The sequence below is a fragment of the Hyposmocoma kahamanoa genome, unplaced genomic scaffold (assembly GCF_003589595.1).
Source record: "Hyposmocoma kahamanoa isolate Upper Pololo Valley unplaced genomic scaffold, ASM358959v1 99037, whole genome shotgun sequence".
Classification (NCBI taxonomy): domain Eukaryota; kingdom Metazoa; phylum Arthropoda; class Insecta; order Lepidoptera; family Cosmopterigidae; genus Hyposmocoma; species Hyposmocoma kahamanoa.
This window is the reverse complement of record NW_020655767.1, coordinates 1-15,069: the sequence shown is the minus strand read 5'-3', so window position 1 is coordinate 15,069 and position 15,069 is coordinate 1. Positions and strand designations below refer to the sequence as shown.

At 36.7% G+C, this 15,069-nt stretch overlaps 1 protein-coding gene across 1 annotated transcript; it reads right to left on the bottom strand.

The window, feature by feature from the left end:
- Positions 1 to 423: 423 nt before the first annotated feature.
- Positions 424 to 14,065, bottom strand: LOC113238997 (DNA polymerase zeta catalytic subunit-like; the record flags this gene model as incomplete). Its single annotated transcript, XM_026475866.1, has 11 exons — positions 424 to 607; positions 4,949 to 5,193; positions 5,998 to 6,118; positions 8,155 to 8,346; positions 8,698 to 9,382; positions 9,942 to 10,058; positions 10,180 to 11,459; positions 11,538 to 11,632; positions 11,975 to 12,152; positions 12,587 to 13,416; positions 13,945 to 14,065. Coding segments are annotated over 11 exons (4,048 nt in total), but the record flags the coding sequence as incomplete, so codon positions are not given.
- Between the last annotated feature and the right edge of the window lie 1,004 nt (positions 14,066 to 15,069).

Genomic DNA, 15,069 nt, shown 5'->3' with positions numbered 1-15,069 from the left:
CGAAGGAATTTTTTCTAAGTGTTCGTTTATATAAGTGTTCGTTCGTATATATCTTTGTATTAATAATTATAACAAACTAGTGGAGTAATTTCACATAAAAAATAATTGAATAATATCATTTCAATAAAAAATGTAATGAGAAATATTTTTTTAGTCTTTCGTCCAGATTTTGACAATTGTTTGTAGGACATTGCGTCTCTAGTATTATTTATGCTGACTAAAGCAACAAAATGTACCAACCATCTATCAAAAATGAAATCGGGTTCGGACGATACAAATTTAATGTCATCTCTCGAGGTGCAACTGAACTCGATGCGACTAAATTTAATTATTTTTGACACACGATACTCGCATCTGGGCTCATTAGGGTTGCGTTGCTTTAAACCGACCCCGGGTTCAGATGCTACAATCCCCATTTCTCACCTTACCATTCCAGCGTCCAGCTTTACCTTAGCATTCCAGCTACTGTCCCGCACCAGTTTGATCGCCCGTTCGAGCGTCTCTCGCCCCTTAGCCACCACACTGTCCCCCACTTCCACGCACGGCATTCGCCCGCTGAAGTTCGCCGCCGTGTATCCATACGTCACATTTGCTATTAGCTTGAGACCTGACAAATCGGAAATAAAACTATTTTTTTCGGATCTAAATCAGGTATATTTGGTTTTTCAAACACAACAACGTTCATGGTCACGGATGATTTAAACGAATTGTCGGTTTGTTTGAAAAGTTTTTTTTAGAGGCCTGAAACGTTCGGGCGTTTATGTTAAAGTCAAATAATTATTTATCCCATAGGTAAAATTTTTACACTTAAAAACGTCATTTTTGATGCTACTGCTCCACTGTGATTCCCCCATAGGCCATAAATCAAAAAAAATCATTGGCTTATCCCGGTTAGATCAACTCACTAAGTTAGTAACTAGTTAACAAGCTTCCAAAAACTATAAATATCAATGTAATTAGGTCACGTTATCATTCACTTTTGTGCATCGGAAGTGAGCGCATCGCGAGACTAATTATCACCACGTGTGAGTCATCGAAACTTAATCACTTTGTTTTTGAGTGTCACTATTCCAAATCAAGTGTTTACGTGTTGTGAAAGCATGGAGATCCAAGAGCATGGTATGTACTTTTATTATCAATTTTTTTTAATTTTTTTTATGCATATTTTTTTTATATAATTTTTTTATTGAAGGCAGTTTTTTGGTGAAAATTTTTGGCATAACTTAATTTCCTTTAGACCTACAACTTTTGGCTGCGCTGAGCTGCACCGGAGGTATATGGTTTTTGAATAAGGAGTATGTCCTTATTAAGAGCTATAAGTTTCATTTGCATCTTGCTGCCTCTTCTTGGCTTAAAGGGGTGTCAAAGTATGCATGTCCATAGTATTGAATTTTTAATTTTTTTTTAAGTTCAGCTTTCATATTGTTTTAGGTACATTTTTCAAATGTTCTGTATCGAGGATGACAATTTTTGATATTTGGCACTCTAAAGTGGGTAATCCAAATGAAAAAATGCAACACGTCCTGAGCACTTTGACCGAAACATCATCCCTTTCTGACGACATCGAAAATATTGATTTAGAGACTTTAAGCCTTAAAATTAAGAATATTTGTAAACGAATTTCCCACTACTGGGCAAAGTCGAATCGTACTAGATCTTAATTCTTAGAAAAATATTCAGATTGGCTGCATGTCGTTGAAAATATTGATGTACAGCGAACTGAGTTACGTGTATCTCAGAGCTTTGACGAAGTTAAACCATCAACTTCTTCATCGCATGGCCGTCCGAGAATTAACTTTGACGACACCAGTAAACGTACAAAAAGGAGAAGATTGGCTAGTTTGTCTAACCAAGACCCTTCTCTTGTACAGTCATTGCTCAATGCGTCCGATAGCTTGTCTTGTCCTGAAATCGATTCTAGCGAAGTTTTATCGCTCATTGTTGAAGCTCAGTTAACTCGACATCAATATATATTAGTAAAGAAATTTATAGACAATAAGTTTTCAAAAACCATTTTCCCATCTTACCAAAGTGTCGTGGAATCTAAAAAACACTGTTATCCTTCAGATATTACTGTTACAGAATCATCCGCCGAAGTCGAACTTCAAAGTTTATTAGATAATACTGCCAATCGGATTCTCAAGTCTCAAAAAGATGTTTTGGATAGTGTACCTAATGAGTCTCTAGATAAGATATCTTTGATAGGGAAATGGGGTTTCCATGGCAGTACAGGGCATTCAGAATATAAACAGTGTTTTTCTGACTCCACTCTTGAAGACAGTAGCCTGTTTGTTACTTCGTATGTGCCACTTCAGCTTGTTTTGACAACAGATAACAAAGAAAATTCAGTAGTTTTGTGGAAAAATCCTCGTCCTTCATCAACTCGATACTGTCGTCCTATACGCCTCCGATATTTGAAGGAATCGACTGCAGTGTCAGTTGAGGAAGAAGCTCATTTTAAAGATAAAATAAGGAACTTGCAGCCTACTGTTTTCAAGGAAGAAGATCGCGAATATCGCATTACTCATTGTTTGCAACTTACTATGGTAGATGGTAAAGTGTGTAATGCACTTAGTGGTGTTTCTTCATCAAAATGTTTTATTTGTAACGCCTTGCCCAGTGAAATGAACAAAATTGACGAATGTTTAAATAAGGAAGTCGATGAGAGTAAATATGAATTTGGTTTATCACCTCTTCACGCGTTAATACGTTTTTTTGAATATTTTGTTCATGTCGCGTACAAGTTAGATGTTAGGAAATGGCAAGCTAGGTCCGCTAATGACAAAATGCTTGTTGCTGCAAAAAAATCATGTGTTCAGACTCAATTTAGAGAAAGATTAGGGCTTATAGTGGATAAGCCTAAAAGTGGCGGAAGCGGAACATCATACGATGGTAATACAGCCAGGCGGTTTTTCTCGAATTCAGAAATTTCCGCTGAAATTACTGGGATCAAGAAGGATCTCCTAGATCGTTGCTGGATCATCCTTCAATGTTTAAATTCGGGATATAATATTAATAAGACGAACTTCGAAGAGTTCGCTTTAGAGACGGCTCGGCAGTTAGTTGCCGAGTATCCGTGGTATAACATGCCTGCTTCCGTTCACAAAGTTCTAATTCATGGTGCTAATGTTATAGATTACGGTTTGTTATCAATCGGAGAGTTGTCTGAAGAAGCAGCTGAAGCGACTAACAAATACATCAAGTCTTTTAGAAAAAATCATACGCGTAAAATGAGTCGCATTGTGACCAACACAGATTTAGTAAATAGGCTGCTTCTTCATTCAGATCCCTTCATAACAGGTCTACGAAAGTTACCTGTTAAAAAAAAAGGTGTACTGTCAAAAGCTGTATTAGACTTGTTATGTATTTAAAGTTAATATTGTTGAGATTTAATGTATTTTGGTATAATTTGTGTTTTGTTTGTATTTTGTAAAATGAACTTTTTTATGTATTTTTATTGTTTTAATTTATTCATTTGTGGTTATTGTTAATACAAATAATCATTATTTACACAGTTTTACCATTAAAAGTCGCAGTATAAAATGTTTTAGATACATCGTCTAAAAACAAAATTACTGCGAGACATTTTTACACCTAAATATTGTCAAATATTTTTTAAAATGTATAATTTTATTAATTTACGTTTACCTAATCATATTTTAACGTAATAAAATAAAAAAAAAATAATAATTTCGGAGTTACGTATTTATGACCGCCTTAGTATGGAGCGTGAATCACCGTGATGCTCGTTCACTACGCCTGACCTCCCTAAGAAGAACGAGCAAGAAACTCTAGGGATTGCTCTTTTCAAATAAACTTAAATGCTATGGAATACACTTTGAATCATAATTGTGTGGAATCTAGACTTTTGCTGTCTTTCCATACTTCTTTACCTAAATCTGTCGGCCTCGTAATGTATGTATACATACATATAAATAACTATCCTACTTTATCTGTCACTACTCCCATAAAGCTATTGCTCGTCATCAGAAAAAAACGGTATAAAATACGGAATTTAGATCCAAAAAACTAGTTTCATTTCCAATGTGTGGTAATCGCGGGAGAATTCGACCTGACAAAATATTTATAACTCATAAACCAATCATAACGTTGATGACCATCCCGCCTTTAGAAGTTTTAATTTCTCGTCCTCAAGATGGCTCAATGACCAATTAGTCTGAGCACTATAGGAGGACGTCGAAATATTTGAAAAAATAACTTTTATACAGGGCTATTTGTAATACGTTGGCAATCTCGTAGTACTGTGTTACTAACATCATAAACAACTTTTGTTCCATGACTTTTATTCATCAGATTTAACTTTCATACAAAAATAACAATATTTAAAAAGTGATAAATCTGTCATAGATTTCTCATAGATGGCGCTACGACTAAAAAGTCGTTGAAAGACCAAGTACAAAGACACGACGCAAGCACATAGAAGAATTCGTGAGGTCCGTTGGTTCGTTCCGTGGCTTAGTTGGTATAGCGTCTGGCACGTAGCGGTACGCAAGAACACGTCGGTTCGAATCCGACCGGATCGAAGGAATTTTTTCTGAGTTTTTTTTCTGAATGTTCGATCTTTGTATTAATAATTATAACAAACTAGTGGAGTAATTTCACAAAAAATAATTGAATATCAATTCAATAAAAATTTAATTTATATTTAAAAAGATCAATCTAAACAATCATAACTCTGCGGTAGTGGGGGTCAGGGGGGGGGGACACTTGCACGTTTAATGCAGATCTAAAAAGTATCAGATAGTACATCAAAAATTTAAAAGTTTACTTTTGGTAAATTTATTATGTTTTATAAACAGTCATGGTACAAAAGTTGTTGCTTATGAGGTTTGTAATATACAAGGTTGTTATTATTTAACAAGCAACCCTGCATATTGGCATCTGAGTGATTTTTCTGGCACATTATTACTACCAAATAGATACATACCCAGTTGTCTGGAATGCATGGCCTTTTTAACTCCCTCATCGGTTTGCAGCTTCATTCCCTTCTTCACGGCCTGTCTTGCAGCCAAAATCCTGCGCAGCAAAGCTGGCAGTATGCCCCTTCGTACTGATGGCTTCACGAACCCAACTCCCACGGGTGACCAGTTTACGTACCCGTTTTTGATTAGCGTTTCTAATTTTATTTTAGGAATTTTAAGACGCCATGCTCCGAATTCGTAGGCTGCGTCACTAGACAAAAAAAACTCGAATTTAATTTAAACTGGACGGAAGCTTGGTGAGAGAGGTAGAGCTCGCCCTGCATATCTCAACCAGAATGGGAATGTCCTTGAAAAGGCCAGGTTAAAGGTACCAGAAATAAACTGGCATGTATGAAGGGATCGTTGTGGTTGAGGAAGCGGAAGAGGTTTGTCAAGAGCACAGCGAGTGAAGGTTGTGGTCACTACTCAACCCAGCGTGGGACAGGCGTTACGTACGAAATATAATGTAAAAGAACCAATCACGACAACAAAGAATACCAGCGCAAAGTCCGCTAAGGCCGGTCTGATACTACGAATAAATTACATTAAAGAAAAAAACACAGACATCAAAAAAAAACCCAGAAAGCAATACCAAAATAACTTAAGTACTTTTTAGGCAGTATATAAATGAATTGAAACAATTTATTTCAGACAGTTACAAGTCCATATGGTGTTAGTAGGTACTTACTACTACGTTAGTAGAAAGCAAAGTGTTCATTTTCATGAATAAGAATGGATATCCGATACTTAAGGATTGGGCTGTCCATCCTCTCTGCTATCACCTTAAGAAGACTGTTGGTGCTGCCTCTCACTCTGGCCAACAGGGATGCCACTCTCTTGCGTACGACTGTCTGAAAACTATCAATTCTAGTCTCTGCGAACATCCCTGAGGCACTACCGTATCGAGGCAGCCCCAACAGTAATAATAAAGTGGAACCAGTTACATATACAAAATAATAAAAAAAAAAAAATTCTCGTGAATGAAATGCGGAAAAAAACAAAAACAATATCTTACCCAGTAATGTTCTGTACGCGGCCAATGCAAGTAGAAAAGCAATAGTTATACGCGATCATCATCGACGGATACAGACTCTGGAAGTCCAGGACTATCATTGGATCCGAGTAAAACCGGGATTCTGAATGACAACATATAAATAAATGTGGTTATTATGACACAAAGATTGAACAAACACAAAGAAGAACTGTATCGGGTCTGCTGACTCAATGTGGTTATTGCTCTTACCAATTGAGCTAAGGATTTTACAATTTCTATCTTTCTCGTTGCAGATCTTTGAGTTTAAATGATTTTTTGCCGTAGCGCCACCTATGAGAGCTTCTTCACTCAGCAGAAGAGGAGCGGAGATGTCGCTATATTAATGGATATGTTTAATTAAGATAATATACAGGTAAGGTAAAGAAGACAATAAAAGTTTAAATACTGGAATGTTAAACTAGGATTTTTAAATTATATGAATAATATTGGGTCCCAGCGGCAAAGTTCCCAAGATGCTGGCAACGTTCTCCCTTTGTGTAGCTATGCTAATGCGTTGGGCAAGGTAGCTGCCGGCGCTCGTCCTATCCTCCGCGGCCGAATGTGGGCGGTTGGCCCGAGATGGGCGCTCCAAGGGACTCTCTTCGGAGAGTCCGCGCGGAAGCGCGTTAGGTGTTGCGGCGGAGCCTGTCATCAGATCCGCCGCGGGGGCTGGGGGAGCAGCCACTGAACTTCACAGATGAGTGGATGCTGTCCTGGCCCCCCGTGGCCCCTGGGTAGCGGACTCGGGGGAGTTCGCTGCCCATCATAAAGGGGCCCGGGATGGAAGGCTCGTCTGGTGTTCGGCGAGCCTCACATTCGGAGTCGGGGGACCGATGTGTCTCCCTTCTCGGGGAGGGGCTGCGCGGGGCGCAGCCAGCCGCTGGGGGGGCGCGGACGAGTGCAACAGCGTACACGTACCCCCACCTACAGTGGAGAGGAGGAACCCGGAGTGTTCCTCCTCTCCGAGTTTAGTGCGGTCGGGCTGCTCCCCTTCAGGGTTCAGCCCAGACCCACATAACCCCGGCTCTGCCCCCGCGGGGCCGGGGTATCTGTAAGCAGATTCCAACGGATTAACAAAAAAAAAAAAAGGTAGCTGCCGGCCCTTTTTTCCAGACAGTTTATTAATTTGTTCTATAAAATTTTGTACAGATGAAGGGCACTACACTGGGACTCAACGGGTCAAGGGTTTCGATTCCAAAGGCTGTAAATAGGTAGTCGGACCTGACATCTTGGTAATTACAATATTTCTATTGAATATCATAATGTTTTTTCTATCATATTCTTTTTTTTAAACTCCACTAGTTTGTTATTTTTTCTCAGTGACTATCCAGGTCCAGCTCTTAAATGGACCTAATAGAGTTGCTAGGTCTTACAACCGATTAACCAGACAGACACAGCCAGCATGTTAAAGGATTTTGTGTCTGTTAGTTTGATATTCACACACGCACCCACGAGCGCGCGCACCCATTGACGCTCGCACACACACATTCATACACACACTAACACACATATACATTTTAAGATTAAAATTAAATTTACAATTAGAAGTTAAGAATGTTGAAAATTGTTAAAAAAATTGTTTGTTTTGACGTTGTTTGGGAATGTAAAAATTAAATTAAGTATAAGCAAAAAATGTTAAATGTGCATTTATAGCTACGGAAGAGCGGTACCTCCTGACACAGGCTTGATAAGCTTAATTTTTTTTATAGCTTAATTTAAGTACCATCCACTGTTAATGTAAAGTAAATTCTATAACTAAAATAAACATTTTATTATATATTACATAATTGCGATTCACAACTGGCCGATCGGAAACTTTTGACATTTCAAATCGGAACAATAGTTGCTTTAACTCACAAATTAGAAAGAGATAGTAGGAATCAGGTTCATCTTCTCGCTCGGAAACCCATCTGATTTCGGGACTGCCCGATCGATGCGATTCAGATTTTAATCAAAATCAGCATGTCGATATCCTTTTGACGGTATAACCAGTGGTTTTAACGATAATACTGAGCCAGAAACACGTGTTGACGTAACCTGGGTATTTTTCAACTTCCATTAGCCGGCAGAAACAACAAAATAAAAAAAACCCGCGACCACATCTATTTAGGAGATACATACTCTATACATCTTTTTTACCTGGTTCAAAAATTAGAGGTAAGCATTCTGGTGCCCGCATCGCAGCCCGCTGTCTCACTGTAGGCGACAACGCAACTAGATTCAAGGGCCTGGCAGCGCGGAGCATAAGCGACTCCACTCGGAACTGTGACCCTCGTGATAGTACTTCCCACCATTGAAGTCCGAATAGTCTTGCCAACTCTGATGTACGATCTGCAGAAATTTATTCATCGTCATTGACATACTCCGAATGTGTGCTAACGAGGTGTGCAAGGTCAAATTGAAATGTATTTCCAGTTGATTTAAAAACAGAAACAAAGTATAAGACGTGCTTGAGCATGAAAGAAAACAAAAATGATAAATCAAAGAAAGCGTCCCAAAAACATGTACGAGACATTTCAATTTAGAATTCAATCTCAAACTGATAAAAAAGTGATGTAAATAAAAAAAAATTGTAGCGGCTACTGCGCTACGTCAATAAACAGAACACAGCTGACCGCAGCAGGAAAGACGGAAATACTATTATGGTGAATTCCGATAGATGGATAATTTGACAGCACTTACTGATAATATCCAGCTTCTCCAACATCCTCAAAGTGCCGGACAATTTGGTCAAATAATATTCCACTGGAATCCATCTTAGAATCCTCGATTCCTCATTCCACCATTCCGATAACTGCGCATAGCTATACTTCGGTACTCTCTCATTCAAAACTTCGTACATACAATTCTCAAAACTGTAACTGGATAACGCTAGTTCATGTCGAAATAATCTCCAAACATTGAACATGACCCTTCCAATGATTCTACCTTCGAAATCATTTTCTTCGTTCCTCATTTTTTTCTGTCGATATTTTTCTGTTATTCTTGAAATCTCCTTAACAATTTCCAAGCCTAACACTTGTGCCCGTTCTAGAATGTATCCCCAGGAATTCATTTCAATTTCATAACCACACATGATGTCTGGATCATGTTTTTTCACTAATTGAATAACTCTTTCCAGAATGTCATTTTCGCTATCAACGTAACTAATATCAGTATCAAATACACATCTATGTAGTAATTTTGGTGGCGTCCTATCGTCGACGACAAGGATTTCAGTTTCTGACTTAGGTAATGTATGATTCGGAGGGCAATCGTTAGTGATTGTAATAAAGACTGCTTGTATAGGATCTATTGTCGGATCGGGGTGTAATTCTCCTCTTATCGATGCATGTACTTCTATTAACATTAGAGTTAGGAAGTCGACCTGGAAAACGTCCGTACACTACACAAGGCACTCTTTACTTCACGTTATTTTGGAGGGTGACTATTCATCAAAGCGAAGAATAAACATGACGGCTTCCCTTGTATCTCGAAAAAATCAGCTATTCTACATGATTTGGTCGAAAAGGTACGAATATTAAATGTTTTAAAAACAAGTGATCTTTGACACCGCCTATACCTATTCGACCAAAATCTCAAAATGCTGTAAAATAAAAAAGGACCCGACTATGTTGGCCCAATCCGGAAAATAATTCGGATTGCGCTAACGTAGTCGACTATGGACATTGATTGGTATAGTAGGTACAGTCAAGAGCACATCACACTTTTTACTTTGGACCGTTCTTATCGTAAGCGGCATAGAGTTGGATTTAAGTGTTAAGTGTCAAGCTTGACGTGGTCTTGGCCCTGTACAGCAGAAAAAATTAATATATTGATGGCTTTGCGGTTCACTGTTTCGATTGTGCAGTGTTCCATGACTCCCGGGTCCCACATCAGACGCCAAAATAATATGGTTATGACGTTTATTTAGGCTAGATACTTACTTCAACAGTAGGTGATTCGATACTGCTGTTCTCCTTTGTACTTTCACTGTTTCCAAAACAAAGAAAGGATCCGTCTGGTTGCATTGTAACTTGAAGTGAATTTAAATTTGTTATATCCTGTGGAGTAGGAGGCCGGTTTTCTGATTGAATTTCAAATAAACTGTTCAGTACTGCGCAATATTTTATTAAACTTTAACGAATAAAGAAAAAAGTTTTTAGTATAATTTACTGTTTTTACCTTATCCTGAGCTTCTAAACTTATACTGCTATTAATTTCATTTTCATTCAAACCAATAGCTTGCGAATTTTCCAAATCATCTACATTTTTGCTTATTTCAGTATGTTCCACTTTATTTACTAGCATCTCATTATTGCTATTTAACCATCTAATAACTTCGCTTCGTAAAGGAGACCTTTTCACTGGTTGTAAAATACACTGTTTATTTCCAGCTAATAAAGTTTTTAACAATTCTGGTTTTGTCTCTTCACACATTTCATTTGTTTGCAAAAAGATGAGTTGTCGCCACTCTTCTATGCTTGTTGTGTTCAACACTTTTTCTAAAGGCTTTTGATCTCTAGCTAATTTACTTTGCAGTTTCAGTACTAATTGTCCGATTTCTACTTTTTCTCCAACGTCTTTATGGTCCGAAAAATAAGGTTCAGGGTTTTTGTGTTTGGGTATTTTGTAATTGTCTAATGTGGTGACGATGTACCTGTTTGTTGGCGGCCTTATTTTTGGTGTTATTATTACTGTATTTGTCTTCTGTTGGGTGTGCGTAACTTTTGGTGAGATTTCTATTTGGACTTGTCGGTTTTCTTCAATTGTAGATATATTCATTTCTTGTTTCATATTATGATTGTCAAAACAATTAGTTACTTCATCTTGTACGTTTTTTGTAACACGCTCCCATTTGTTTTCTTCCAATACAGAGGTATGCATGTGCATTTCATTACAAATCTCCATCGAATGATTTATGTGTTCGTTTGTTTGACTGGCTTCTAATGATATATCGAATATTTTGGACATATTATAAAAACTCACGATTCCTTTTCCATTTTCGGGTGTAGACTCATAAGAATCACTAAAGTCATCATTTATTTTATTGGTACTATCATTAGCTAGATTAATTCTAGAAGGTCCAGCTACTGGTTCAAATTGCTTATTGATATCATATATCTCGGCAGCTCCTAATGTCATTTCATGTTTGACTGATATTTTGTTAACTAAATCTAATATAGACTCATTAGTCTTTTGGTGCTTACTTACACTTTCGCAATCCGTATTTATAGAATTGTCAAGCGCACTTGGAATATCTGCCTTAACTGTCCTTTTAAGATGTAAATCAGAAATACTATCTATGGTTTCTCTGGAAGCATTGATTTCGTCTAAATCGTTATTATTATCAGTTTTTGAAGAGTTTTCTACATGAAGGTTTGATTTCATTCCTTTTTTATTCTTAGGTCTCGATAATCCTAATTTGAATGGCCTTGTTTTCCTTTTTCTAACTTTTTTAATATCTGGAATCAATGAAATTCAAAGAAAAGATGAAAGAGAAATTTATACGAATCTAGTGGATAAATCTGAAAGTATCTTACGTTCATCGTCACATGTTCCATCAAGCTGTGGTATATTTGCTCCATCCCAGAAGGAATCATTCCAGTTCGGTGAACTTTCCTCATTATCATCTTTACTGGAATAAAATATTAAGTCAGTCAACATGGTTTTAGTTTGATCCCTTTAACTATTATAGACGTCACTTGATAGGAGAATACCTGATTGACGCATTGCTAAGAGTCACAATGTTACTGGAAGACCTAAAGACGCATAGTTGTTTTAAAGTGAAGGTAAACATTAAGGACGCTTCAAGAAATTTTATAATCGATTTTCAATTAACTAATATCTAGAAAATCAAATCTTTTACCACAATGTTATTTTAATTAAAAAAGAAATTTAGTTCATTATTGTAATTAAAGAATATTATTTTTCAAAAGAAATTGGATTAAAAGTACGGCAATGTCGTGTTTTGGCTTGCCTTTCGAAAGGATGTAAAAGAATCGTATCATCATCGAAAGCTTGCGAGTAATCAGCGTCATCGGAATCCTCTTCGTACTTTTCTGCTTCAGCTGGGGTTCCCATGACGCTGTCTTCTTCTATAGGTTTTTCATCCATGTCTTGAAGCATATCTACTAGCTCGAGATCGTCATTATCCACTAGAAATGTAATATGATATTGCTCATTATCATTTTTGTTATAGTATTTGTTGAACTCTTGGATTTTTTATTTGTGGCATGATGGTAAAAAAAAGTATATTTTACCCTTCAGTACTCTGGTAAAAATCTTAGTTGGTATTGCAACTAAATGAATACCACGGAATGAGACTTTTTAGTCCCAGTGTGTGAAATAACAAGGGCAAATTTAAATTTAAAGTGTTGTTGTTTTTAGTTCAAATTTTATGTGTACTTATTTTGTTCTTTCATAATTTTCTTCACTGTAGAATGATTCGTGGTAACACGATGATGTCTTACCGCAAAATATGACCAATGTTAATATTGTCTAAAGCTATTTGTAGCAACTTAATCACTGTTGTGGTACCCTGTTGAAGAAATTACAATGAAATTTGCAGAAGCCAATTAAAATAACTTACAATGAACTTGACTGTAATGCAACGAGAGACTACAATTCAAAGCGACATTCTCATCCACAATAGTATCATCTGCATCGCCAACCAGAGTTTCATCTAAGCTTTTCCGTATACTATCATTGGTACCAAAATTCTCTGGGAGATGCATACTAACATCAACGGCATTAAACAGTTGTGTTCCTTCTAGACTTTCCGCCGGATAATGTACTGGTTCCTTTGGTTTATTAGTTTCACTTTTATTCTGTAAATCATCCTTCGGTTTTAGTTCATTGTTCAAATCACTCTCAACAGGTTTGTCAATCAAACCAGATATTTTCACCAAAATCATCTTCTCAAACTTGTAATGTGTCTCGGTTTGATCTGTATCAAATCTTGCTTGAGTTAAAGTTTTGGAACCTATTGAGACATTCAATTGTTTTCTTCGTTCCATTTCTTGGTGCCATACTTCTTCTAAGCCTGGGTTTTCTATTCCATCTCCTTTGCCAATTCTTTGTCGGTTTATTATGTGCGAAGCAATGCAGTCGGCTTCGAAGTGACACATGCTTTCAGGTTTCAAATGGAATTCATCATCGCTTATCACTGGTTCATTACTATTCTGAGATAGCCCAGATCTTCTAAATTTCACTGTTTGTAAATCAATGTTACTCATACCAAACAGATTGAAGTCTATAAAGAATTGTAGCGTGAAATTCAAATGGGACTCATGAGGTTGGAATGATTGGCCCAATATAGCGCCATTGCTACACAGTTCTACTGCTTGTTTTATTAAGTTAGGACTGTAGAGGAATATCTTAAGGTAAAGGTGGTCTTTGTCGTGAAATCCGTAAAACGGTCTGTAAAGAAAATATCAAGGTTTAAATTGTTTTGACATTAAGTAGAATAAGCAGATGGTACATAGTAAATGCCATTGCAGACATTTATAATTTGTTTATGATAAATAGTGATGGATATAACATTAACACAAGGAATTAAAATAAACTGGATGTTCTTGCTAATTATCTAATGACTTTGAGTCACAAATTCATTTAAGGGGCAATGTCATGCTTCTATAAAAATATTCCATTTGATGTTCAACATTTGCATTTCCAAGATTTAAAACTATAGTAACACAATAAATTTATACTAAAGGTTATTAAATGATAATAAATATGATATGATACAATACATGGATGACAAAAATCCGTCTCAATCTATTATGTAAAATGTTCTTCATTAATATTATATTAGTTCATAAAAATGTCTTGTCATTTCTCATAATGCTTGCGAATAATGGTAAAGTTCGTCATAGATACAGTACAGATGTTGTGGTAAATATAAATTGTACTACTATGCACAGTATTATTGAACTTGTTAATACTTACAATCCTTTAACCAAAGAGATTTTGTACACATGTTGATTGGCAGAAGTTGCTTGCTTTAGTGCTATGTTCAGAGCTTTGTCAAGACTTGCAGCTATCTGAAAAATGACACAAAAAATTAAAACTAATTAAAATCATTATTATAAGTATCACATAATGTAACTTGTTAAATATCTTATTATTTCTGTTATCTAGATTCTCGCCTCTCTCATGGCCTAAAATATAATATACGCATTTTCAAATGGGAGATGCATTATTCCCTAACACACTCGGTCGGGGTTAAAAACTGGTGAACAATATGTGCCGTATCAAGTTTTCTACTCTACAAAATTTCTACAAAATATTAGCGTAGCTTGTGTAGCACTTTATCATTGTAGCCAGCGATAGATCATTTGTGATTACTACCACACACAACACAACACAAAGGCCCTAAATTCGTAACATGCACTGCATCTACTACATCCACTGCATGCACCACCTGTTCCGAATTTGCGGCCTAATTACGACTTGAAAAGATTCTTAGCTTTGATTGTCTTAAGTCTCCTCTAGAAGTATAATATTAACCAAGGACTTAGATTTTATGTCCATGAGTTTGTTAGTGTTGCCTACATTGGTGATGCTGCCAGACCCAAGTAGAAGATGTAGAGAATCTCGACATGCTTGTAAAATTAAAGACAATTTGAGTTGACTATAATACGTTGCTGGCAATAGGCTGCTGGTTTACAAGAGTAGTGCCATTAATCGCTAAACAGTGGTGATTTCTTACAGAAGTACAATTCAAAAGTAAACGTTTCTTTTGAGCGTTTTGAGTTCATACAAAAAGTTTGTTACATTGTGGTAGGGATGAAATAACATGAATGTGGTGTTAGTTGATTGGTTCAGTCTATATAATGTGCCCTTGACGAGTGCTTAGTTACTGTTTTGAAAGTTATATTATTTTCATTACGAAAATTCTGTTGCATTCGCAACAATTTGCTACGAGGTGAAAAAGGGTCTAATCCATTTTATCTGAAATCTAGTCTCTCCTTACATCTATGTATACAGCGTGTCCCAAAATTCAACGATAAGCGGGCTCTGGAGGGTGGACCTGCGCATAACTACTTGAGGAAAAATAAGAAAAAAAATCTA